Source organism: Staurois parvus, unplaced genomic scaffold (genome assembly GCF_062004578.1).
Source record: "Staurois parvus isolate SC_StPar_1 unplaced genomic scaffold, SC_StPar_1.0 ptg001036l, whole genome shotgun sequence".
Lineage (NCBI taxonomy): Eukaryota > Metazoa > Chordata > Amphibia > Anura > Ranidae > Staurois > Staurois parvus.
This window is the reverse complement of record NW_028318832.1, coordinates 133219-161173: the sequence shown is the minus strand read 5'-3', so window position 1 is coordinate 161173 and position 27955 is coordinate 133219. Positions and strand designations below refer to the sequence as shown.

The window sequence follows — 27955 nt, the reverse complement described above, 5'->3', positions numbered from 1 at the left end:
CCAGGATTCAGAATGTATGAATGTAGAATGTATGATGGTGATAATGGGTGAGCGGAGTCTGTCAGTACTGACCGTAGAATGTATGATGGTGATAATGGGTGAGCGGAGTCTGTCAGTACTGACAGTAGAATGTATGATGGTGATAATGGGTGAGCGGAGTCTGTCAGTACTGACCGTAGAATGTATGGAAGTGCTCCTGAGTTGACTGAAGCGCCATCAGAGTACGGTGGTGAGGGTGTGGTATTGCAACCTGTTGAGGTTAAAAATTTAGGGCCACAGTTTAATTTGAAGAAAAGTGATATGTGTGTGTGTGATGTGTCTGCTGAGCCACTCTGTCCTGTGTCTCCTCCGGCAGTTGGTGCGGTACTGCGTAGTACCTCTGATGGGAGTGCGGAGAAAGTAGACTGGGACAGATGGGCTGAAAACCTTTTGGCTTTGTTGGAAGGGACCTCTGTCTCTAACAGTGGATTGGACATGACTTCTGCTGTGCTAAATGGAGGGACTGCAGAGCAGCTTATAGACAAGGGGCCACTCGCTGTTGCTGCAGATGGTCTCCCTCCCAATATGGATGGGCCAAGTGAGATTGAGCACATAGCAGAGATTGTGCCCTCAACCCAGAAAGGATCTAAAGGCGTGGTAATGAATAGCGTGATACCAAATGAGCTGGTGTTGGTGGAAGTGTCAGACGGCACAAATCAAGTGATTGGGGTCAGTAAACCAAATGTAGAATTATGTTATGACGGTCAGGACCATTGCTGGAAGAGGTTCATGTGCCCGTGGAGAAGGTGAATAGTGACGTTGCCATGGGAGACAACCACTCCGCTGTGTGCGCTTAGTCTCCAGACACTGCCCTGCCAAACATTGAAATGAGTTCTGACAAAGGTGTGGATGTTTCTGACCATGAGGAAAAATGCAAGGCCCTTGTAAATGTTGATATTTATGATGATGAGGAAAAGTGCGAGGCACTGATAAATGTTGTAAAATATGATGAGGAAAAGTGCGAGGCACTGGTAAATGTTGTAAAATATGATGAGGAAAAGTGCGAGGCACTGGTAAATGTTGTAAAATATGATGAGGAAAAGTGCGAGGCACTGGTAAATGTCGATCATTTAGTTTCTGTGGGTGATCATAGGCCTAATGATGGACCTGAAGGTTATGTGGACATGCGTGCGGATAACCCCGAAACACGTGATGTGGCGGGTAATGATGTGGTAGACACAGTGGAGCTAGAGGTGGCAGTAGAATTACGCCCCCTACAGGTTTAGGAGGGTGCTCGGGGAAGGGAAACTTTAAATGGCTTATCTGCCCCGAGGGAAAACTTGAAGGAAGTGGATTATTTAAAGGGGACCCCTGACATAAAAACATCTGAAGGGCAAGACAATTGGTCTGTCCTTCAGAAGGAGAGTAGGACATTGCTGTTGTCTGAGAATGTCAGTGACAAGAGGAAGCATGCAGTGTACGGGGGGGAACAAGCAGAGCTAAGTTTGGTCAGTAAGAAGATGCCTGTACATAGCATGCAGAGAGGGTCTAAGGTAACCCCAATAAAAGAGCCCACACTTTTTTGTGTTTAAAAGCGTGACCCCTTCAAATGTAAAGGGGAAACCGGCTGTTGAAAGTGCAGCGTAGCTTTAATGTTATCCGACACCTAAAACTCAGGCGTCAACCTCATCCTCAGAAAGGTACCAAGTTTTGGAAGTTCTTAATGGGAAGGTGACTTGGGTGGCCCCAAGGAAAATAGAGAGGCAACGCTTTTGGAACTGTACCCGTCACAAGGCACCATGTCTTTATAGAGCCCACGTCCGTATAGTAGGAGAACACAGGGAAAGTCACCTCATAAGACAGGAAGGAAAGTTTCCCTTTGAAAGCAATATCAGTCAGGAATGGACTCATATGGGTGACAGCTGGCACAGAGGTGCCAAATTAAAGAGTTTGGGTTTGTGTGTTCTGCCCCCTATGGGATCAAAACAAAGGGGGGGTATATGGCAGTGCAGTATCCTGCCATGGTGGAAGTCTCCAGTCCTGGGCCCATGTTTTAAGAGCAGTCGGCGCGCTGATTGTGTAAGCTGTGTACGGGGGTGGGCTCCCCAGGATACAGTGAAGTCATGAACGAGGAAAGCAACACCAGCTTTTCCCACAACAGAATTTTTACTTAGATGTGGCAAATATACACAACCCCAAATGCTGGGAACATACAAATATTTACATACACCCAGCCTGGCTGAGACCCTTGTGCTGCACAGTACAGTGCCTTCTGATGGATGAAGGTAGAAGGTGTAGTAATTTACATACTGGGGGGCACAACTAAGCTGCCACACCTTACCTGTTATTACCCTACAGAGCAGGAATCAGTGTATGGGTGTACGGTATGGGCTAGCCTGCAGTGCAGCACAACAGCTTACAATCTTACACAAATCTACAGTATTCCCCCTCCCATAACTGGTCCTGTAGCACGTGCCTGAGTATTCCTTCTGAGCAAAACACCACTCTGGCTTGAGTTTGTAGGATTTTATCAGTTCTCCACTGTGAAATGTCACTTTAAGTTGTGGAGTCCTTCCAATGATCAGCAATAACACTTGTGGCCTGACACAGAAACCCTAACAGACTATAGGCCTGGACTCAGTGTTATAGGCGCCAACAATGAAATGAGGTGCGTGCACGATCTTACCGACCCGGGTCTGTATTGCAGCCGCTGATGACTCTGAACAGATCAAAAGTCTCTCCACTAATCATGCAATGTTATCAGAAATGTATGTTGCTTTGCTCCTCTGTCCTCATCAGCTTCATGCCAGCAAATCTGCCTCTCTTTGGACAGGGTTAGCGTCTTGAACACCATCAGCTTCACTCAATGGGATTTCTGATTACGGAGGGCAGTGTTCACAGCTGGATAGCATCAGATTCTCAGATCACACAGCCCCCCTTCTCTCTCTCAAGCATGGCTGCTCTCTCCTTTTTCCTGTTCACACGCCAAGTCTCAAACCCCACCCCTTCATGAATAAAGAAATCTCTATGCAGTCTGAGACTGTTAGAACAAAACAGCAACATCTTGTGGCTAAACTGCACAATGGCAGTCAGAACGTTTTTAATTTACTTCAATTAGTGTTCAAACAATGAGAGCTGTTTCCCCATCTCACAATTGCACAGGTGCATGCAGGCCTTTTTGTGGAGGCCGGGCCATGGTTCTGGGCTCCACCCTGGCAGACGGAGTCAGGAGGGCTCCACCTGGAAGACAGGAGTCAGAAGGGCTCCACCAAGGAGAGGTGGAAGCCAGACTAGCTGTGTGCTAGTGGCCAGCTGTGTGTAAGAGCCATAATTTGGGAAGAGTCTGCAGGAGACAGACATCAGACTGTGTATAAGCCAGGAGGCTGAATCTTTGTTGTTTTTGCTTAATGGTGGATACCCCTGCGTGGGAAGCATTTTTTTTTAACTTTCTTTCAAATAAAATTGGGCAAAAAGACCCTTAAAAAGAAGTGAGTCGCTGTGTGCTTTAAAAAAGCTCTACCATTAAGAAGTGAGTTCCCACACATAGTACAATAAAGCTTTGTGTGCTTACCATCTTCTTTGTATGTTCTGTCCTGCCTATGCTTCCATCACAGGGGGATATGTGTCCTGACATTTGGGGGGGATATCTGTACTGTCCTGACATTTGGGGGGGATATCTCTCCTGTTCTGACATTTGGGGGATATCTGTACTGTCCTGACATTTGGGGGATATCTGTACTGTTCTGACATTTGGGGGATATCTGTACTGTCCTGACATTTGGGGGGGATATCTGTACTGTCCTGACATTTGGGGGATATCTGTACTGTCCTGACATTTGGGGGGGATATCTGTACTGTCCTGACATTTGGGGGGGATATCTGTCCTGTTCTGACATTTGGGGGATATCTGTACTGTTCTAATGTTTTGGGCCTCAAGAAATTAGATTGGCTTTCAGTACTTCAGAATTGATAAATTTTTCAGATCTATCCCATAGTTTGTGAACTCTGTAACTTTCCTACAGACTAAATAATACATCCTAATTTGGTTTATTTTCACCAAAGACATGTAGCAGAATACATCTCAGCCTAAGAAAATGATACAATTTTAGTTTGGGTACAGCGTTGCATGACCGTGCAATTGTCATTCAAAGTGTGAGAACGCTGAAACCTGAAAAATGGCCTGGGCAGGAAGGGGGTAAACGTGCCCGTATGGAAGCGGTTAAGAATCACTCTAAAAAATCTATAAATATGGAGGGTCTGTATAATAGGTAAGTGGCTGCAATTGTATTGCTCTGCTCGGCATGCTGAGTGATGTCATTGTGTTATGGGGACTGACTGCCAGCATCCTGGAGAATTGTTACTCTGTGTCCCTTTCAGAATGTTCCTGAACTCCGTAGTCTTTTCCTTCATCCACAATTTTGATACCCAAATTTATTTTATTTTGTAAACTTCCTCAGGAAAGATTGTTTAACCCCTTAATGACTGAGGGTAAAACAAATGTTAATGCCTGAACACAAATATGCAATCATAATCTGTGTTAGTAAATCTGTACATATCAATGCAACTACATTGTGTATTCAGGTGGATCATACCACGTCTTGTCAGGACAAACTGGGCTTCATTTGTTGGGATAATGGATCCTGTATGTATACAATGTATGATATAATGTGTCCTGTATGTATACAATGTATTATATAATGGATCCTGTATGTATACAATGTATTATATAATGTGTCCTGTATGTATACAATGTATGATATAATGGATCCTGTATGTATACAATGTATTATATAATGTATCCTGTATGTATACAATGTATGATATAATGTATCCTGTATGTATACAATGTATGATATAATGTGTCCTGTATGTATACAATGTATGATATAATGTGTCCTGTATGTATACAATGTTTCTTTCTCTCCATACATAAAGAAATAAAACATAGAGGTGGGCTGCACAATGACTGATCAATTTGTTTGCCAATCAGCGGCTATCATAGTGATCAGGTAACCGGAAAGTGGGAGTCCCGGGTCCCGATCATTAGTACGATACCCGGGGCACTTGATGAGATCCTAGTCTCTGTGCAGCGCTCCCAGCACAAAGACAGGTACACAGATATGGGGCCCCCAGGATAAAGACCCACTTCTGTGAGGCCCCATACTGTCAGCGGGAAGGGGTTCATCCAGTTGGAAGCTCCTGACTGGTTGCTGGCTTTCCCTGGATGACATTCCTGATTCTTCCTCACACAATTATTGATCAGGAATTGGTAGGAAATGGTCATTATAGATGGGAACTCACCATTCTGGGCTCTCCTCTTCTGGAGGTCATTTGCGGGTCCCATCAGACCGATCAGTGTAAAGACTTTAATGGTGACATCCAGAGCCCCTTCTCCATATGTGTCTATCAGGATGTCCTTGGTGGTGATACAGTCGGAATTTTCTAGTTTTCCTCGGGGGATGGGAAGTTTACCTCCATAGGAGAAATCAGACAATTTATTTCTAAATCTCTTGAAGTCACATCCTTTCAGATCCTCCAGAGAATATATGAGAAGATCCCCGGGGGTTTGTGTGACCTTTCTCAGGATATCAGGAGCCGACCCTGCAGAGAGGACAATCATCAACCATAAACATTCATCCTGATTGGATGATTTTTGACACATGACAGCTGATAAGTCTATACTGGCAGCTGGTAATGCTACAAAGAGCATATAGAAGAGGAAGGAAATCCCCCCCAATATGTCTATATGTACATTTATCCTATGGAGGGATTGGCTTCCCTGTGATAATGTCACATGACCTCTTCCAGGATGGTGTGTTACCTCTCTGATGGATGAATGCAAAAACCTAGGGGTCTATTTATAAAAATGAAATCACCTTCATGAATAATCCCCATAATATGTTTATTTCCTTTCATCATCAGCTCCATCTAGTGGCCTATCATCTAATTCCAATCTCTGGAGATGTGAGATGGAGGAATCCATTGGAAAGGATTGTGAGGATCAGCAGTCATACCTTGTGAGGAGGAGGATGAGGAGGAAGAGGTCCCCATGACATCAGGAGATGACCCGAGATAACATCACCTGGAAAGAGCACAAACAATCATAAACTCATTTGTGGTGCGATGAACAGAACCAATAAGGATTTTGTTTTCTTATGTGAATAACAACGCTTGGCCGCCTGGTTGTCCAATCAGAGAAGATCAGAATTGGATGGACTTCTGTCATTTACAACCCATAACTCTGAAGGTCAATCAGAACCTTCATCCTGGCATTCATCTGATTGGTATATCGGGTCACACAGGAATTTTACCCTGTTTAGGGTCACAATTTATACAGACTCGTACTTTTAGGTGTCACCTCCACAAATCTGTGCCATTTATAGCCAAGTAGATACTTCAGGAAGGTCAGTATTTATTGATCATAAAAACAGGTTAACCTCCCTAGCGGTCTGATTATGTCCATATTTCTGTGCTCAAAGCGGTACATTTTTTTGAATGGAAATATGTATTTTGTTGTTTTTTTTTTTATTGTAGGCCTGTAATTTTTAGGAATAACTCACTGAAATCTGTCCGAACAAGAATCTAGTAAACAACCCGGGTATGTTACAATTTGAAACACGAAATTATAATTTAATAAATAATCATTCATAATAATAAATTTAATTCAATAATATAATCAAACCAAAAACACGGAAATTTGAAATAAAACGCCATGTTTGCACATCACTGAGCAAAGTCGCAAAATTGTTTTCAGTGTCTGATGAGGAATTTCCCCCACCAATCATTATCAATAGAGATGAGCGAATCGAACTTGGCGAAGTGGAATTCGTTTTGAATATTAGGAAAAATTTGATTCGCGTCGAATCCGAAAATTAGCATACTTCGGATGCGCGAATCAAAATTTTTCCTAAAATGGCGGCGACATGTGTGGCGACGGAGCGGGGATCTCTGGGAAGGCGCACAGACAAGGCGCGCTGACCCATAATGCATTCATTCATGACATGTGATCGCATTAGCCAATCAGCAGCCAGCCAGCACTGTGTAATGGTGGAGCAATAAATTGCGGCCATCTTACAATTCTCCATTTGACTCCGGTCATTCAAGAGAGACAGACCTCTCTGTATTAGGGACAGAGTTAGGGCCACAGAGACTTTACGGACAAAGAATCGTTACTTAGGGACACAGAACTGTTACTCAGGGACACAGAACTGTAACTCAGGGACAGACACAGAATTGTTACTCAGGGACACAGAACTGTAACTCAGGGACAGACACAGAATTGTTACTCAGGGACACAGAACTGTTACTCAGGGACAGACACAGAATTGTTACTCAGGGACACAGAACTGTTACTCAGGGACACAGAACTGTTACTCAGGGACAGACACAGAACTGTTACTCAGGGACAGACACAGAATTGTTACTGAGGGACACAGAATTGTTACTGAGGGACACAGAATAGTTACTGAGGGACACAGAATTGTTACTCAGGGACAGACACAGAATTGTTACTGAGGGACACAGAACTGTTACTCAGGGACACAGAACTGTTACTCAGGGACACAGAACTGTTACTCAGGGACAGACACAGAATTGTTACTGAGGGACACAGAATTGTTACTGAGGGACACAGAACTGTTACTCAGGGACACAGAACTGTTACTCAGGGACACAGAATTGTTACTGAGGGACACATAATTGTTACTGAGGGATACAGAGTTGTTACTCAGGGACAGACACAGAATTGTTACTGAGGGACACAGAACTATTACTCAGGGACACAGACTTGTTACTGAGGGACACAGAACTGTTACTCAGGGACACAGAACTGTTACTGAGGGACACAGAATTGTTACTGAGGGACACAGAATTGTTACTGAGGGACACAAAATTGTTACTGAGGGACAGACAGAATTGTTACTGAGGGACACAGAATTGTTACTGAGGGACACAGAACTGTTACTCAGGGACACAGAACTGTTACTCAGGGACACAGAACTGTTACTCAGGGACAGACACAGAATTGTTACTGAGGGACATAGAATTGTTACTCAGGGACAGACACAGAATTGTTACTGAGGGACACAGAATTGTTACTGAGGGACACAGAACATTACTCAGGGACACAGAACTGTTACTCAGGGACACAGAACTGTTAGTCAGGGACACAGAATCGTTACTCAGGGACACAGAATTGTTACTGAGAGACACAGAATTGTTACTGAGGGACACATAATTGTTACTCAGGGACACAGAACTGTTACTCAGGGACAGATACAGAACTGTTACTCAGGGACAGACACAGAATTGTTACTGAGGGACACAGAATTGTTACTGAGGGACACAGAACTGTTACTCAGGGACACAGAAATGTTACTCAGGGACACAGAACTGTTACTCAGGGACAGACACAGAACTGTTACTCAGGGACAGACACAGAATTGTTACTGAGGGACACAGAATTGTTACTGAGAGACACATAATTGTTACTGAGGGACACAGAATTGTTACTCAGGGACAGACACAGAATTGTTATTGAGGGACACAGAACTGTTACTCAGGGACACAGAACTGTTACTCAGGGACACAGAATCGTTACTCAGGGACACGTAATTGTTACTCAGGGACAGACAGAATTGTTACTGAGGGACACAGAATTGTTACTGAGGGACACAGAACTGTTACTCAGGGACACAGAACTGTTACTCAGGGACAGAAACAGAATTGTTAGTTAGGGACCGACACAGAATTGTTACTGAGGGACACAGAATTGTTACTGAGGGACACAGAATTGTTACTGAGGGACACAGAATTGTTACTCAGGGACAGACACAGAATTGTTATTGAGGGACACAGAATTGTTACTCAGGGACACAGAACTGTTACTCAGGGACACAGAACTGTTACTCAGGGACACATAATCGTTACTCAGGGACACAGAATTGTTACTCAGGGACAGACACAGAATTGTTACTGAGGGACCGACACAGAATTGTTACTGAGGGACACAGAATTGTTACTCAGGGACACAGAATTGTTACTCAGGGACAGACACAGAATTGTTACTGAGGGACACAGAACTGTTACTGAGGGACACAGAACTGTTACTCAGGGACAGACACAGAATTGTTACTGAGGGACACAGAATTGTTACTGAGGGACACAGAATTGTTACTCAGGGACAGACACAGAATTGTTACTCAGGGACACAGAATTGTTACTCAGGGACACCGAATTGTTACTCAGGGACACAGAACTGTTACTCAGGGACACAGAATCGTTACTCAGGGACACATAATTGTTACTCAGGGACACAGAACTGTTACTCAGGGACACATAACTGTTACTCAGGGACAGACACAGAATTGTTACTGAGGGACACAGAATTGTTACTGAGGGACACAGAATTGTTACTCAGGGACAGACACAGAATTGTTACTGAGGGACACAGAACTGTTACTCAGGGACACAGAACTGTTACTCAGGGACACAGAACTCTTACTCTGGGACAGACACAGAATTGTTACTGAGGGACACAGAATTGTTACTCAGGGACAGACACAGAATTGTTACTGAGGGACACAGAATTGTTACTGAGGGACACAGAACTGTTACTCAGGGACACAGAACTGTTACTCAGGGACACAGAACTGTTACTCAGGGACACATAATCGTTACTCAGGGACACAGAATTGTTACTGAGGGACAGACACAGAATTGTTACTGAGGGACAGACACAGAATTGTTACTGAGGGACACAAAATTGTTACTGAGGGACACAGAATTGTTACTCAGGGACAGACACAGAATTGTTACTGAGGGACACAGAATTGTTACTGAGGGACACAGAACTGTTACTCAGGGACACAGAACTGATACTCAGGGACACAGAACTGTTACTCAGGGACACAGAATCGTTACTCAGGGACACATAATTGTTACTCAGGGACAGACGGAATTGTTACTGAGGGACACAGAATTGTTACTGAGGGACACAGAACTGTTACTGAGGGACACAGAACTGTTACTCAGGGACAGACACAGAATTGTTACTGAGGGACACAGAATTGTTACTGAGGGACACAGAATTGTTACTGAGGGACACAGAATTGTTACTGAGGGACAGACACAGAATTGTTACTGAGGGACACAGAACTGTTACTGAGGGACAGACACAGAATTGTTACTGAGGGACACAAAACTGTTACTCAGGGACACAGAACTGTTACTCAGGGACACAGAACCGTTACTCAGGGACACAGAATTGTTACTCAGGGACAGACACAGAATTGTTACTGAGAGACACATAATTGTTACTGAGGGACACAGAACTGTTACTCAGGGACACAGAACTGTTACTCAGGGACACAGAACTGTTACTCAGGGACAGACACAGAACTGTTACTCAGGGACAGACACAGAATTGTTACTTAGGGAAAGACACAGAATTGTTACTGAGGGACACAGAACTGTTACTCAGGGACACAGAACTGTTACTCAGGGACACATAACTTTTACTCAGGGACAGACCCAGAACTGTTACTCAGGGAAAGACACAGAATTGTTACTGAGGGACACAGAACTGTTACTCAGGGACACAGAACTGTTACTCAGGGACAGACACAGAACTGTTACTCAGGGACAGACACAGAATTGTTACTGAGGGACACAGAATTGTTACTCAGGGACAGACACAGAATTGTTACTCAGGGACACCGAATTGTTACTCAGGGACACCGAATTGTTACTCAGGGACACAGAACTGTTACTCAGGGACAGACACAGAATTGTTACTGAGGGACACAGAATTGTTACTGAGGGACACAGAATTGTTACTGAGGGACAGACACATAATTGTTACTGAGGGACACAGAACTGTTACTCAGGGATACAGAACTGTTACTCAGGGACACAGAACTGTTACTCAGGGATACAGAACTGTTACTCAGGGACACAGAACTGTTACTCAGGGACAGACACAGAATTGTTACTGAGGGACACAAAACTGTTACTCAGGGACACAGAACTGTTACTCCGGGGCACAGAATCGTTACTCAGGGACACAGAATTGTTACTCAGGGACAGACACAGAATTGTTACTGAGAGACACATAATTGTTACTGAGGGACACAGAATTGTTACTGAGGGACACAGAACTGTTACTCAGGGACACAGAACTGTTACTCAGGGACAGACACAGAACTGTTACTCAGGGACAGACACAGAACTGTTACTCAGGGACAGAAACAGAATTGTTACTGAGGGAAAGACACAGAATTGTTACTGAGGGACACAGAACTGTTACTCAGGGACACAGAACTGTTACTCAGGGACACATAACTTTTACTCAGGGACAGACACAGAACTGTTACTCAGGGAAAGACACAGAATTGTTACTGAGGGACACAAAACTGTTACTCAGGGACACAGAACTGTTACTCAGGGACAGACACAGAACTGTTACTCAGGGACAGACACAGAATTGTTACTGAGGGACACAGAATTGTTACTGAGGGACAGACACATAATTGTTACTGAGGGACACATAATTGTTACTGAGGGACACAGAATTGTTACTCAGGGAAAGACACAGAATTGTTACTGAGGGACACAGAACTGTTACTCAGGGATACAGAACTGTTACTCAGGGACACAGAACAGTTACTCAGGGACAGACACAGAATTGTTACTGAGGGACACAGAATTGTTACTGAGGGACACAAAATTGTTACTGAGGGACACATAATTGTTACTCAGGGACAGACACAGAATTGTTACTGAGGGACACAGAACTGTTACTCAGGGACACAGAACTGTTACTCAGGGACACAGAACTGTTACTCAGGGACACAGAACTGATACTCAGGGACAGACACAGAATTGTTACTGAGGGACACAGAATTGTTACTGAGGGACACAGAATTGTTACTCAGGGACAGACACAGAATTGTTACTGAGGGACACAGAACTGTTACTCAGAGACACAGAACTGTTACTCAGGGACACAGAACTGTTACTCAGGGACAGACACAGAATTGTTACTGAGGGACACAAAATTGTTACTCAGGGACAGACACAGAATTGTTACTGAGGGACACAGAACTGTTACTCAGGGACACAGAATTGTTACTCAGGGACACATAATTGTTACTCAGGGACACAGAACTGTTACTCAGGGACACATAATCGTTACTCAGGGACACAGAATTGTTACTGAGAGACACAGAATTGTTACTGAGGGACACAAAATTGTTACTGAGGGACACAGAACTGTTACTCAGGGACACAGAACTGTTACTCAGGGACAGACACAGAATTGTTACTGAGGGACACAGAATTGTTACTGAGGGACACAGAATTGTTACTGAGGGACACAGAACTGTTACTCAGGGACAGACACAGAATTGTTACTCAGGGACAGACACAGAATTGTTACTGAGGGACACAGAATTGTTACTGAGGGACACAGAATTGTTACTGAGGGACACAGAATTGTTACTCAGGGACAGACACAGAATTGTTACTGAGGGACACAGAATTGTTACTGAGGGACACAGAACTGTTACTCAGGGACACAGAACTGTTACTCAGGGACAGACACAGAATTGTTACTGAGGGACACAGAATTGTTACTGAGGGACACAGAATTGTTACTGAGGGACACAAAATTGTTACTGAGGGACAGACACAGAATTGTTACTGAGGGACAGACACAGAATTGTTACTGAGGGACACAGAACTGTTACTCAGGGACACATAACTATTACTCAGGGACACAGAACTGTTACTCAGGGACACAAAATTGTTACTCAGGGACAGACACAGAATTGTTACTGAGGGACACAGAATTGTTACTGAGGGACACAGAATTGTTACTGAGGGACACAGAATTGTTACTCAGGGACAGACACAGAACTGTTACTCAGGGACACAGAACTGTTACTCAGGGACACAGAACTGTTACTCAGGGACACAGAACTGTTACTCAGGGACACAGAATCGTTGAATTAAAGAGTATGTCAGACAACACGCAGAGGAGTGGCAGAGGAGGCAATGTTTTAGGAGCGAGCAGACGTGGCAGCAGAGGAAGGGGTCAAGGCAGCACTAGTCGCAGCCAGAGGCCAGTGCTCCAGGTGTCATCCAGCGGTCGTGTCTCCACCGACAACCCTGCCGTCATCGATTGGTTGGCTCGGTCGTCTTCCTCTTCCCAGGTCACCTCTGACACCTACAGCCAACGGTCGGTGTGTACGTCAGACACAACCGTTAGTTGGCATGGCCCGGGAGCAAGCCCACTGAAATCACGTGTCCTCGACCTGCCCCTGTCCTTTGGTGTTCACTCACCAAGCGAAGTATCGCATGCTGTGGGCTCAGCCCCACTGTACAGTGAGGAAGAGCTAACAGAGGGCGGTCAGGAACGGGGGGAGACATCCGCCTTTTCAGCAGCCAGGCGAAGAAGTACTGGCGAGGAGAGTGGCTCGGTAGCCGGTCTAGAGACAGGTCTGTCTCCTGACCCACACGCAGCCGAGGGGGCTAGTAGTGAGGCGGAGACCCTAATTGATGATGATGAGGCTGATCGCACTTACCAGCCTCGTCGTCATCAGGCTATTGCTTCTGCATCATCAGGAGAAGAGGGTGTCAGCTTGGCAGCGAGCAAAACAGTCGGTGGGTTGCCCAGGAGGCAGCAGGGTCGCAGCAGTGTCAGTGAAGGCAAACGGCCACGGTGTAGAGCACCAGCTCCACTGCAGCCTACCACCACGGCCAGTAGTGGTGCCGGTGTGCACAGAGGAAGTAGCAGTCAGCCAGTGAGGAGTAGCGGGGGCAAAGTTTCCTACTCGGCGGTGTGGCAATTTTTCGTCAAGCCGCCCGAGGAAGTAAACGTAGCCGTATGTCGACTATGTGGCCAGAAAGTCAAGCGTGGCCAGGGGGCCCATGTTGGGACTACAGCATTGCGTCAGCATATGCAGCGTCGCCATTTGGTGGCCTGGGAAAACCGTGATAAAGATACGGCGGTTCTGCCTGCCCCAGCCCCCGCTCCATCACCCGCTCCGTTACTTGCTCCGTCACCCGACGTCAATCGCCCTCTATCAGCCAGTCAAGGCTCCAACACCTCTGCTGAGGGGAGTTGTCGCTCGTTGGCATCTTCCGCTCGTTCAGATGCTCCTTCTCCTGCTACTCCTCTTCACGGATTCCGTCAGCAGTCTTTCTTGGAATCCGTTTCCAAGAGACAACAGTTTGCGAGCACGCACCCGATGGTGCAGAAGCTGAACGTCCTCCTGTCCAAGTTGCTGGTGCTGCAGTCCCTCCCTTTCCAAGTGGTGGACTCAGCACCTTTCCGAGAAATGATGGCTTGTGCCGCGCCGCGGTGGAGAGTGCCAAGCCGGCATTTCTTCGCCAAAAAGGCAGTGCCAGCCCTGCATTCACATGTAGAAGAGATGGTGGGCCAGTCTTTGAGCATGTCGGTCTCTGCCAAAGTGCACGGCAGCGCCGACGTGTGGAGCTGTAACTATGGTCAGGGACAATACATGTCATTTACGGCCCACTGGGTGAACGTGGTGCCGGCACAGCCGCACCAGCAACTTGGACAGGTCACGCCGCTTTTGCCTCCACGTTTGCACGTCCTCCAGCAAAGATGTCCGCCTCTACCACCTCTTCTTCCGCCGTGTCCTCAGCCGCCACCCCCGTGCCAAGTCCCATTACCCGACCGGCATATCACATGTGCAGGGCGCAACGGTGTCACGCTGTGCTGCACCTGGTATGCCTTGGCAAACGTAGTCACACAGGGGAGGAACTTCTGAGTGTAATGAACAGAGAAATCGACAGATGGCTGTCTCCGCGCAAACTGAAAATCAGAACCATGTTGACGGACAACGGAAAGAACGTGGTGTCTGCTCTGCGTCAAGGAAGGTTGTGCCATGTGCCATGCATGGCTCACGTGTTCAATCTGGTTGTCAAGCGGTTCCTAAAATCCACCATCCCACTGCAGGACATCCTTAAAATGTCACGTAAACTTTGCATGCATTTCAGCCATTCCTACAGCGCAAAGCACACCCTCCTTGAGCTGCAGCGGCAGAACGGAATTCCACAGCATCGCCTGATCTGCGACGTTGCAACAAGGTGGAATTCAACCCTACACATGTTAGACCGCCTTTACGAACAGCGAAAGGCCATCACCGATTTCCTGATGTTACAAGCGGATAAAGGTACTCCCCTGTGTAACTTCGATGTCAGCCATTGGCAGCTCATGCGTGACACCTGCCGCTTGCTCAGGCCCTTTGAGGAGGCCACGCTATTCGTGAGTCGGCAGGACTATGGGATGAACGACGTCATTCCTCTGTTGCACGTCCTGGAACAAATGCTGTTAACAATGGCTGGTCAGGGTGCGGTAGACGTGGCGCACAGATCTCAACGCCACATGACCCCTGTGGGGGCAGGACAGGAAGAAGAGGAGGAGGTAGAGGAGGACATTGGTGCTCAGGAATTATTGAGTGAAATGGGTGGTTTTTCCACTCAACGGACAGCAGTGGAGGAGCAGGAGCATCTGGTAGAGGAGGAGGAGGAGACAGAGGACCCAGACGCACCGTGGCAGTATGCTGTGGAGATGGAGGCAGGGAGTCCCTCGCATTCCTTGGCACAAATGGCCCATAGCATGCTCGGTTGCTTGCGTAGCGACAGCCGAATAATAACCATCAGACAGAGGGATGACTTTTGGCTGTCCACCTTGTTGGACCCTCGCTACCGTTCAAAAATGGTGGCCTTTTTCACACCTGCTGAGAGGGAGGCCAAAATAAAGTACTATAAAAACCACCTATGTAGTCAGTTGGTCTCTGCCTTTCTGCGCCAACGTCCATCCTCAGACACTGTGGGCCCTGTGCGCTCGCGTTCCGCTGCCATGGCAGCAGGGGAGGGGTGGGGTGGTAGGAGCAGTGGCAGCTCCACCAGCAGCGGCTGCCTCAGTCTGCAGTCGATGATGAGTAGCTTTCTTCACCAGCGCAGTGAGGAAACTACTAACAAGCCGCAGCAGCAGCAGCATCAGGTGGACCTGGAGCAGGACCTCAAACAACAGGCTTCGGCCTACTTGGACAGCACCCTGCCAACCAAGGTAGACAATCCCCTTGACTACTGGGCAACGAAACTTGACCTTTGGCCCCAACTAGCTGAATTTGCCCTTGAAAGGCTGTCATGCCCGGCCAGTAGCGTGGCATCGGAGCGCGTGTTTAGTGCGGCAGGAGGTATTGTAACTCCGCGGAGGACACGACTGTCCACCCAAAGTGTGGAGAGACTCACGTTTGTGAAAATGAATCAGGCGTGGATTAGTCTGGATTTCAAACCACCAGTTCCTGACACAACTGACTAAATCCGCCATGAATCATGCCCCAAACATGTGCCGCTTTCAGGTCTCCTCACACTGCTGGTGGGTTCCATTTTGTCATAGGGTGCTGGCAGATTACGGGCCTCCCATTGCTGCTGCCAGGCCCCTAATCTGCCATGGGCCCCTGTACCGCTTCCTCATGCTGCTGCCAGGTCCACAGTGTCTCATGGGTCCCTGTACGGCCTCCCATTGCTGCTGTCTCCATGTGCCACTTTCAGGTCTCCTCACACTGCTGCTGGGTTCCATTTTGTCATAGGGTGCTGGCAGATTACGGGCCTCCCATTGCTGCTGCTGCCAGGCCCCTAATCTGCCATGGGCCCCTGTACCGCCTCCTCATGCTGCTGCCAGGTCCACAGTGTCTCATGGGTCCCTGTGCGGCCTCCCATTGCTGCTGTCTCTATCGCCACACTCTGCCATGTGCCACTTTCAGGTCTCCTCACACTGCTGCTGGGTTCCATTTTGTCATAGGATGCTGGCAGATTACGGGCCTCCCATTGCTGCTGCCAGGCCCCTAATCTGCCATGGGCCCCTGTACCGCCTCCTCATGCTGCTGCCAGGTCCACAGTGTCTCATGGGTCCCTGTACCGCCTCCCATTGCTGCTGTCTCCATCGCCACACTCTGCCATGTGCCACTTTCAGGTCTCCTCACACTGCTGCTGGGTTCCATTTTGTCATAGGATGCTGGCAGATTACGGGCCTCCCATTGCTGCTGCCAGGCCCCTAATCTGCCATGGGCCCCTGTACCGCCTCCTCATGCTGCTGCCAGGTCCACAGTGTCTCATGGGTCCCTGTACGGCCTCCCATTGCTGCTGTCTCCATCGCCACACTTTGCCATGTGCCACTTTCAGGTCTCCTCACACTGCTGCTGGGTTCCATTTTGTCATAGGATGCTGGCAGATTACGGGCCTCCCATTGCTGCTGCCAGGCCCCTAATCTGCCATGGGCCCCTGTACCGCCTCCTCATGCTGCTGCCAGGTCCAGAGTGTCTCATGGGTCCCTGTACAGCCTCCCATTGCTGCTGTCTCCATCGCCACACTCTGCCATGTGCCACTTTCAGGTCTCCTCACACTGCTGCTGGGTTCCATTTTGTCATAGGATGCTGGCAGATTACGGGCCTCCCATTGCTGCTGCCAGGCCCCTAATCTGCCATGGGCCCCTGTACCGCCTCCTCATGCTGCTGCCAGGTCCAGAGTGTCTCACGGGTCCCTGTACCACCTCCTCATGCTGCTGCCAGGTCCAGAGTGTCTCATGGGTCCCTGTACTGCCTCCTCATGCTGCTGCCAGGTCCACAGTGTCTCATGGGTCCCTGTACCGCCTCCCATTGCTGCTGTCTCCATCGCCACACTCTGCCATTTGCCACTTTCAGGTCTCCTCACACTGCTGCTGGGTTCCATTTTGTCATAGGGTGCTGGCAGATTACGGGCCTCCCATTACTGCTGCCAGGCCCCTAATCTGCCATGGGCCCCTGTACCGCCTCCTCATGCTGCTGCCAGGTCCACAGTGTCTCATGTGTCCCTGTACGGCCTCCCATTGCTGCTGTCTCCATCGCCACACTCTGCCATGTGCCACTTTCAGGTCTCCTCACACTGCTGCTGGGTTCCATTTTGCCATAGGGTGCTGGCAGATTATGGGCCTCCCATTGCTGCTGCCAGGCCCCTAATCTGCCATGGGCCCCTGTACCGCCTCCTCATGCTGCTGCCAGGTCCACAGTGTCTAATGGGTCCCTGTACGGCCTCCCATTGCTGCTGTCTCCATCGCCACACTCTGCCATGTGCCACTTTCAGGTCTCCTCACACTGCTGCTGGGTTCCATTTTGTCATAGGGTGCTGGCAGATTACGGGCCTCCCATTGCTGCTGCCAGGCCCCTAATCTGCCATGGGCCCCTGTACCGCCTCCTCATGCTGCTGCCAGGTCCACAGTGTCTCATGGGTCCCTGTACGGCCTCCCATTGCTGCTGCCAGGAGGCAGCAGGGTCGCAGCAGTGTCAGTGGAGGCAAACGGCCACGGAGTAGAGCACCATCTCCACTGCAGCCTACCACCACGGCCAGTAGTGGTGCCGGTGTGCACGGAGGAAGTAGCAGTCAGCCAGTGAGGAGTAGCGGGGGCAAAGTTTCCTACTCGGCGGTGTGGCAATTTTTCGTCAAGCCGCCCGAGGAAGTAAACGTAGCCGTATGTCGACTATGTGGCCAGAAAGTCAAGCGTGGCCAGGGGGCCCATGTTGGGACTACAGCGTTGCGTCAGCATATGCAGCGTCGCCATTCGGTGGCCTGGGAAAACCGTGATAAAGATACGGCGGTTCGGCCTGCCCCAGCCAAGGGTTCCATTTTGTCATAGGGTGCTGGCAGATTACGGGCCTCTCATTGCTGCTGCCAGGCCCGTAATCTGCCATGGGCCCCCGTACCGCCTCCTCATGCTGCTGCCAGGCCCGTAATCTGTCATGGGCCCATGTACCGCCTCCTCATGCTGCTGCCAGGCCCTTAATCTGTAATGGGCCCCTGTACCGCCTCCTCATGCTGCTGCCAGGTCCACAGTGTGTCATGGGTCCCTGTACGGCCTCCCATTGCTGCTGCCAGGCCCGTAATCTGCCATGGGCCCCGTACCGACTCCTCATGCTGCTGCCAGGCCCGTAATCTGTCATGGGCCCCTGTACCGCCTCCTCATGCTGCTGCCAGGTCCAGAGTGTGTCATGGGTCCCTGTACGGCCTCCCATTGCTGCTGCCAGGCCCGTAATCTGCCATGGGCCCCCGTACCGACTCCTCATGCTGCTGCCAGGCCCATAATCTGTCATGGGCCCCTGTACCGCCTCCTCATGCTGCTGCCAGGTCCAGAGTGTGTCATGGGTCCCTGTACGGCCTCCCATTGCTGCTGCTAGGCCCGTATTATGCCATGGGCCCCCGTACCGACTCCTCATGCTGCTGCCAGGTCCAGAGTGTGTCATGGGCCCCTGTACCGACTCCTCATGCTGCTGCCAGGCCTGTAATCTGTCATGGGCCCCTGTACCGCCTCCTCATGCTGCTGCCAGGTCCAGAGTGTGTCATGGGTCCCTGTACGGCCTCCCATTGCTGCTGCCAGGCCCGTAATCTGCCATGGGCCCCCGTACCGACTCCTCATGCTGCTGCCAGGCCCGTAATCTGTCATGGGCCCCTGTACCGCCTCCTCATGCTGCTGCCAAGTCCAGAGTCTCTCATGGGTCCCTGTACGGCCTCCCATTGCTGCTGTCTCCATCGCCACACTCTGCCATGTGCCACTTTCAGGTCTCCTCACACTGCTGGTGGGTTCCATTTTGTCATAGGGTGCTGTATGGCCTCCCATTGCTGCTGCCTCCACCGCCACACTGTGGCTCCACACTCTGGTTTTGGCCCCGTGACTGCCCAAATGAGTGAAGTGTGCGGTGATTCTAAGATCGACGGCACTCATCTGCATGTCATACTGACTGACAGTATTATTTCTCTTCCCCAGCAGATTCCAAGGGCATTTAAATTAAAGGTACAGTGTTCTGCACTAATATAAAGGCTCTCTGAAGCCTAGAAACACCCTTTTTATAAGTTAAATTCGCAGCGAATATATTCGACTCAAATCAATTTTTTCCCACGAATTCGCCGAATCAGTCGAATCGAATTTTTGAATAATTCGCTCATCTCTAATTATCAAGTTCTGCAAGTGGTTCTGATTTACTATCGCTGTTCTCTAGCCGGTCTAAAACTGATTTTGACCTAAAGGGACGCTTTTTGGACGCCATGGACATTTCTCAGTTTCCAGGCAGAAAGAACAGTAATAATGCAGGCAGGGCGCCAGAGAAAGCACTCGGGACAAAATGTATGTGAAATGGGTTGATACAGGAATGTTTTACTATGTGATTTTAATGAATGTCATTTTCAAATTTCCCACCAACCCGTCCCCCGTACGTCCCGACGCTCACAGGGGAAGGAACCCAGATGACCGATGCCGGCATCTGCCAGAGGACATTGCCGGGGACACTGCAAGAGGGACATCGCGGGAACGCAGGACAAGGTAAGAGAAGAACAGATCGCAGAGCAGCGCCGCATGGTAAGCCTGAGTGTAGCTCGGGGTTACCGCTTTTGGTACTGAAACTTTACCCCGAGCTACACTCGGGAATACCGCCAGGGAGGTTAAGCCATCATAATCATGTTTCTTGGCACTTCAGTGGCCACTATGTCAGCAAAAGGTGTACAATACATGTCATGGCCCTCCCCCACTCCCTCTCTTCCCCCCCCTTCCTCATTACATGTCTCTGCGCCCACACGTGGCCCACATATAGTGGTGTGTTGGGCACCAGGGAGCTGCCTCCTGCGGCGAGTCTCACACCTCTCCTCGGCTGGGCTTGGCAACTACATCGAACTTCCCCCATGGAAGCCATCGAACCAGACCATGGGTTCTCTATCAAACTAGCAGGTGGTGCCAGGAAGCACATTCCCAGGGCTTCAGTATGTCTTGACTATGGATCTGGGGAAAAGCGCTGCCAGATTGGAGTTATGAGCTGGCTCCCTGCAGATGTCCTGCTTGGAAATGAAATAGGGGAGCTGCAGTGCCAGTACATCAGGGCTGTGACCAGGAGCCAAGCCAGTCAAGGTCTTCCAGGTGAAGAGGCCCACCCGGAACCCCCTCCCACCCTGGATAAGGTGAGTGCTCCCTACCCTGGCCTAAATACCACTCTGACCTGGGACTGGGAAAAATTTAAAGGGGAACTGGACTTCGACCCCACTCTGAGCAGATTTAGGGCCCAGGCGGATACCGGACCAGTAAAGGAGTGTGGGGAGCAACTCCTTTTGGGAGCAAGGACTACTGTACCGCCTGATGAACTCAAGATGCCCAGGCCAGCCTCAAACTGCAGCTAAACAGCTGATAGTTCCCCAACTGTTTAGGTTCCCGCTGCTCCAAATCGCCCAAAACATTCCCTTAGCTGGCCACCCGGGGAAGAGGAGAAGAGAAAAAAGACTGACCCATGCATTTTACTGGCCGGGCATCTCCCAGTTCGTTGCTAACTTCTGCCGGACCTGTGATTGCCCCAGAGCTCCACTCCATACCCTAGCCATCAACAAGGAGCCCTTTCAGAGAGTGGCAGTCACTATCATCAGCCCTCTGACCGCCCCAGTAAGTCATGGAAAAGGTATATCCTCACTATAGTGGACTACGCGACCTTCTACCTGGAAGCTGTAACCCTGTCTTGCATTTCTGCACAGGGTCACCGTTTTTTCCCACGTGGGATTCCCCAGTGAGTTCCTAACTGATCAAGGCACCCAGTTTATGTCAGATGTAATACAATCCCTGTGGCACACCTGTGGGGTATGGGTCATCCAGACCACCCCATACCAACCCCAGACAATCGGCCTCTGTGAACGCTTTAACGGGACCCTAAAAGGCATGCTTAAATCCTTTGTGGACAGTGAGGCAGATTGGGAAAAACTCCTCCCCCATTATCGGTTTGCATACCAGGAAGTGCCGCAGGAGTCCATGGGGCTCTCCCCCATTGAACTCCTATACAGGCAAAAAGTTTGAGGTCCCTTGACCTTACTGCGGGAGCACTGGGAAGGATGAAGATATGGGCACTACAGTCATATCATATGTACTGGAACTGCGAGAGCGACTGACCAGACTTTCTGCCATAGCCCACAGCCACCTCAAAGCAGCTCAGATACGGCAGAAGGTGTAGTACGACCGCAGGGCCCATGAATGGGTGTTCACAGAGGGCCAACAAGTTCTCAAGATAGTCCCCCCACCCCCAGAACAAGCTACAGCACACCATGGAAGGACCTTATAAGATCCTCCACACAATTGATGAGACTAGTTATATGATTAGTATAGACGATTGTGACCGGCAGCAGCGCACAGTCCATGTAAACATGCTTAAAGAATACCATGGCACTTCCGGTTCTGGTGCTGTGAGGTGGTGAGACCCGTGGTTCCCGGGAACCCAGCATATAACACCGGCACTCTGCATCAGGGACTCCTGCGAATTATAACAGGGCTCCCCCCTGACTCCCCCACACATCCCCGATCACTCTGGCATGGAGCGATTCCTCCTGCCGACGCCGCCCAGCTCCGGTCCCGCCACAAAGGGAGAGGGATGCGGCTCCCCCCTCCCTGCAGCCAAGATGGCTACCGATAACAGCTCCTCAATGGCCACAGGCACAGAGGCTGACAGAAACGCTGAAGCAGGTACAAACATCCTCCCTGCTCACACTGTCACAATGCTCCCAGCTCTGCTCACTACCCCTGGCACCACTCCTGGCACTTTTAGTCCCACAGATCTTTATGAAAAGATTGCACAAGTAGTCGCCTCCATCTTACTGCCCACAATCACTCAAGCTGTGGATAATGTTGTAGCCACTGGCATTGACCAGATTAGGAGGGATATGGGTGATCACTCCAAACGCTTAACTGAGGTGGAGCAGCATTTGTCAGATTTAGAAGCTGACGTTCAATCACTACGTACAGGTACATATCAGACCAATCGTACACACCAAACCATCCTAGACAAGTTAGATGATTTAGAAAGCCACTCACGCAGAAATAATTTACGTATTGTGGGCCTTCTGGAATCATTTCCATCAGGGGTACTTCCAGAATTATGTTCCACATGTATACCCTCAGCTTTGGCATAACCACACCATGCCAAGTCGAGAGAGCACATTGCCTAGGGCCGCCCTCGAATGACCGTCGCACATTACGCTTGAGGATCGTCAAATATCTCAATTATGCTGATCGAGTGGCTATTCTCAATTCTTTCTGCAACTCACGGTCCCTGCAAATAGATGGTCACAAATTACTCCTATTTGCTGATTATTCACAAGATGTTTCCTGCAAATGCAAGGCCTTTCAGCAAATATGTGCCACGCTATACCAAAGGGGTTACAAGTTCACCCTGGCTTATCCGGCTACTCTCCGCTTCACTACACCCTCTGGTGACACAAAGACTTTCGTCCACCCAGAAGAAGCCACTTAATATCTCTAAGATTCTTTGGGGGACATGGAAGCTTTAACGTCTCCCCATCATCCCACCCGACACTCGGGTCCTAGAGATCAACGAAGCCCCCGCAACGATCCACCGAAACGCCAACTTTGCCTCCTCCAAATCTCGCCAATTCTGAGTTGACGCAGTCATACAGGTGCTATATGGACAGCTCCTCACATTAATCTACCTGCTCCAGTCATTTACATATATGTCTTCTAGGCCTTTAGATATTACCTCGATTTGAGTCCACGGGTAGATCTAACTGCTGCTAGATAGTGATAACACTCTTGGTTTTGTGGTTACTTAATTGTCACTCTGTTTGATCATTTATACATGCATTTATTGTGACACCCCTTTTCTGTGCCTTGCCTCGACCAAAAGTTCCACTTTGGCAGCTCGATTTGTTGAGTCCACTCCCCCTCGGTACTACCAAACAGGTCAGGGGGCTATGCTCCTCTGTCCTCTCAACAATTCCAATGAGCCCCTGTTGCAGATCATTTATTCTGCTACTACCCGGATACGCTGGTCATAGCACAGGGACAGCATGCAGATATACGTGAAGTCCAGTATATTGCTATGGTTTACTGTTTATTTTGCCAATCAGTTAGGCCCCAGTTGGGACATCCTGCTCTACTCTCTCTCTTTCCCTTTTTACTTTCCTTCATCACATTTCTCTGGAGACTTTCCCCCCCCCCGGGAGTCAATCATATTCCATCAGAGATGGGGTGGTGATGAGCGATTAGATTGTTGCGCTCAGCAAACCTGCAAGTCTATCACCTCAGTACACATCACCTTTCATGTGACACAATGATACGTATTTCCTGGAATGTCAAGGGCTTGAGATCACCACATAAATGCATGGCAATACGTCATCATCTCCACAGACTCAGAGCAGATGTAGCACTACTCCAAGATACACATCTAGGTCAAACTGACTTTGCTCATATGAAGAAACTCTGGGTAGGGCACGTTATAGGCTCCCCTTCACTCAACAATAAAGCTGGAGTCCTTATTCTGATACACAAAAGTCTCACTCCCAAAATACTATCAGTAAACACTGATGAAGTAGGCAGATTCCTAGCAATACATCTTAAAGTAGGGTCTCAATCCCTGGTCCTCACCAACACATATGCCCCGAAATTCACCATCTAAACAGTTTTTCCAGGACTTGTCTTCAAGACAGGCCAGCTACATTCATCTCCCTTTAGTAGTTGGAGGGGATTTCAACTCATTCATGAACGCCCTTGATGACAAGTCAAAGTCCCTGGATCTTAACCATCGTTCACCCTCGGAGTCCCACCCTACACACACTCTCTAATCTTCCTTTGCGGAAGCAATGCAATTAACTGATATTTGATGCTTGGCCCATAGAGTGGTTAAGGAATTCACCTTCTTTTCCCCGGTACATCACTCGCTTTCTAGAATAGATTATTTTTTCTACAATTCCTTTGCAACGCAATTCACTTCATCTTCAGACATACATGATATTGCTATCTCGGACCATTCTCCCATCTCCATTTCTCTCAACTATCTTAATAACACAACAACACAAAATGTGGCGCTTTCCTTCCTTCTTAGTAAATAATCAGGAGCTGTTACGACAACTCCAAGACACATGGGCAGACTTCCAGTTCACTAATGCAGCTCATCTGACTAACCCAAATCTATTTTGGGAAGCAGGTAAGGCAGTCTTACGTGGTAAAATCATCGCTTTTACATCCACTTACAAGAAAAAATTCACTCTCAAATACACAGAAGCTAGTAATCGACTACGACTGACTCAAAAAAATTTGGCGGAATCCAACATACATGAACACAGGAAAGAATGGCTATTATTATTATTATTATACAGTATTTATAAAGCGCCAATAGTTCGCTCAGCGCTGGATGCAGAACATCACTTCGAAACATGGGCAACAGCCCAAAAATCTATGTACCAATCCTATCTAGATTTACAGTACCATAAATTTGGCAACAAACATGGTAAATTGCTAGCCCGCTTGTGCCGTAAACCGTTTACACCTACACACTTCACCTCCCTCAAAGACTCTCAGGGCACGCTAAAACACTCCCCTGAGGAAATTATTTCCATATTGTAAAATTTCTATGCTAAACTTTATGGATCCGAACCCATTGATCAATCACAGGCCATCTCCTTCCTAGACAGTATTGCTCTTCCCCAAATTGCCCCCGTAGCACTCCAATCCCTCAATGCTCCTATCTCACAATCCAACATTCACTCTGCCATAAAAACCCTAGCAAATGGTAAAGGTCCCGGCCCAGAAGGATACACTTCCAAATTTTATAAACTCATGGATACAACCCTTTCTCCAACCTTACAATCAGTGTACTCTTCAATACAAGCAGGGGGAGCGTACCTTCCGTCAGCCTTCCAAGCACATATAAAACTAATCGCAAAACAAGACAAGGACCCATCTGAACCGGGTTCTTATAGACCAATCTCCCTTCTAAATTTAGACGCCAAAATTCTCTCAAAAATTATAGCGAATCGTTTAGCCATCATCTTGCCTTCCATCATCCACCCTTCACAAGCAGGCTTCATACAGGGTCGCTCTGCCGCTTCAAACATCCCCAAAGTACTAGCTGTATTAAACCATGCAATAAATCAATCCTCTCCAGGATATAGCAATAATTTCCCTTGACGCCGAGAAGGCCTTTGATAATGTTAATTTTCAGTGGCTACAGATGGTGTTACATAGATTCGGTTCTTGGGCCCTTTCACTCATTTAGTCCAAGTTATGTATTCGGCTCCCACGGCACAGGTGATTGCTGCAGGGCACATATCTCCCTCTATAAAAAACTTCATGAAGGAACAAGACAAGGCTGCCCCCTATCCCCCTTGCTCTTCAACATGGCACTAGAACCCTTAGCCCACTTCCTACTGTTCCATTCACAACTGCACGGAGTTCAAATTGCACAGCAAGATCTACGTCTAGCATTGTTTGCTGACAATATTTTGATTTTCATGGCTGACCCAACCCACGACTTGCCTTATATACACAATATTTTCACGGCCTTCCGGCACTGTTCGGGTCTCCGCATTAAGTTCATGTAAAGCAAAGTCCTCCCGCTATTCCATGCATGCACTCCCTCATGGGCTCTCAATTCTATTTTCAAAATTACCTCACGTCACATTACATATTTAGGAACAAAGATTGGAAAACTTGCTTCTTCTCTTTACTCGCTTAATTATTCACCGACAGTTCAAAAAATTATAGGCGAATTGGAGCTATGGAAAGAGCTGCCCTTGTCACTTTCGGGGCGGGCACATCTCTTCAAAATGGCGAGCTTCCCAAAATTGTTATACCCTCTTCAAACTATCCCTCTACTGCTTAAACATACGGACATAATTCGACTAAACAAGGCGATCTCCAACTTTGTATGGAAAGGACTTCGCTCACGAATTGCCCTGCAGAAGCTATATCTGCATAGATGTGAGGGAGGAATTGGTCTTCCAAATATCAGAGTATATAATCTTTCCTGCATTCTACGGGTATGTATAGATTGGCTGACCAAGTCCTCTAACTACTATAATCTACAATTAGAATCTGCCATGGTTCACCCTTTTGATCTCACAGCCCTTCTACATTCAAATCCTAACTCACTCCCACCACACTTAAAGTATAATCCACTCATACGAGATACCCTTATCACATGGAGGGAAATCAGACGCAAACTAGGGGTATCCCCCCTGGGTCTCTCGCTTCCTCCCCATTCACTACAATCCTGCTTTCCCCGTCCTGCAACAACACGTGGCATACGATCTATGGTTTGCACAGGACCTCAAATTAGTAAACCAATTATATGACATTGCTTCTGGCTCTCTCCTGTCTTTTTCTCAGATCTCAACTTCCTTCAATCTACCTCCTCACCATTTTCTATACGTCCTACAAGTATGTAACTATGTGAATACGATAATACCAGTTAAAGCTGGCCGCTTCCGTTCATCGCTCATAGATACCTTAGTCAGGAATCGAAAATACAAGATATCTAACATCTATGGACCGTTAAATCTACATTATATACAATCTCTAGAGTCATCCTCTACCAACTATCCCTGGATTAGAGACTTCGATAACACATTTTCAATGGATCAACTCCTCACTGGTTTCAACAATACCAGCGTTTTCAACACCAATGAGTTCTGATGGGAGCAACAACTCAAGCTGATGTATCATGCCTATATGCCATGCTTATATGTCCGTGGGAATCCTTCAGTTTCTACCTGCCCTCTATGTGGTCACTATAAACCCTCGTTAAAACACAGATTTTGGACTTGCCAATCCATATCTATTTTCTGGACCCAACTACTCAGCTACATTGATTCCATTACTTCTCTCCAATTACCAAGGAACCCCCTACCTCTTCTCTTTGGCAATCTGAAACTGCCTCTGCCAAGAGCTAGCCTGCTTCAGCTTGCCACACTCCGTGCCACAAAACCATGGCTGTCCTCTTGCCTGATGGTTGCGAGAAGAGCTATACTGAAAAAATGGGTCTCGAACAGCCCTCCCAATATCTCAGATGTCAAGACAGATCTCAATGCCCTTCTTCATCTGGATCAGCTCAACTTTCTAACCTCCTCCCATCAGCATAGAGAGGAACATTATAATTGA

At 48.2% G+C, this 27955-nt stretch overlaps 1 protein-coding gene across 1 annotated transcript in view; it reads right to left on the bottom strand.

The window, feature by feature from the left end:
* LOC149441018 (NACHT, LRR and PYD domains-containing protein 3-like) overlaps positions 1–27955 on the bottom strand; it is a 116015-nt gene that overhangs the window by 64754 nt on the left and 23306 nt on the right. The window contains exons 2-3 of the mRNA XM_089657854.1: positions 5994–6061; positions 5281–5580 (exon numbers count right to left, since the gene is read on the bottom strand). Coding sequence (XP_089513980.1) covers positions 5281–5580; positions 5994–6030 — 337 coding nt within the window. The 5' untranslated portion in view covers positions 6031–6061. The remainder of the gene's footprint in view (positions 1–5280; positions 5581–5993; positions 6062–27955) is intronic.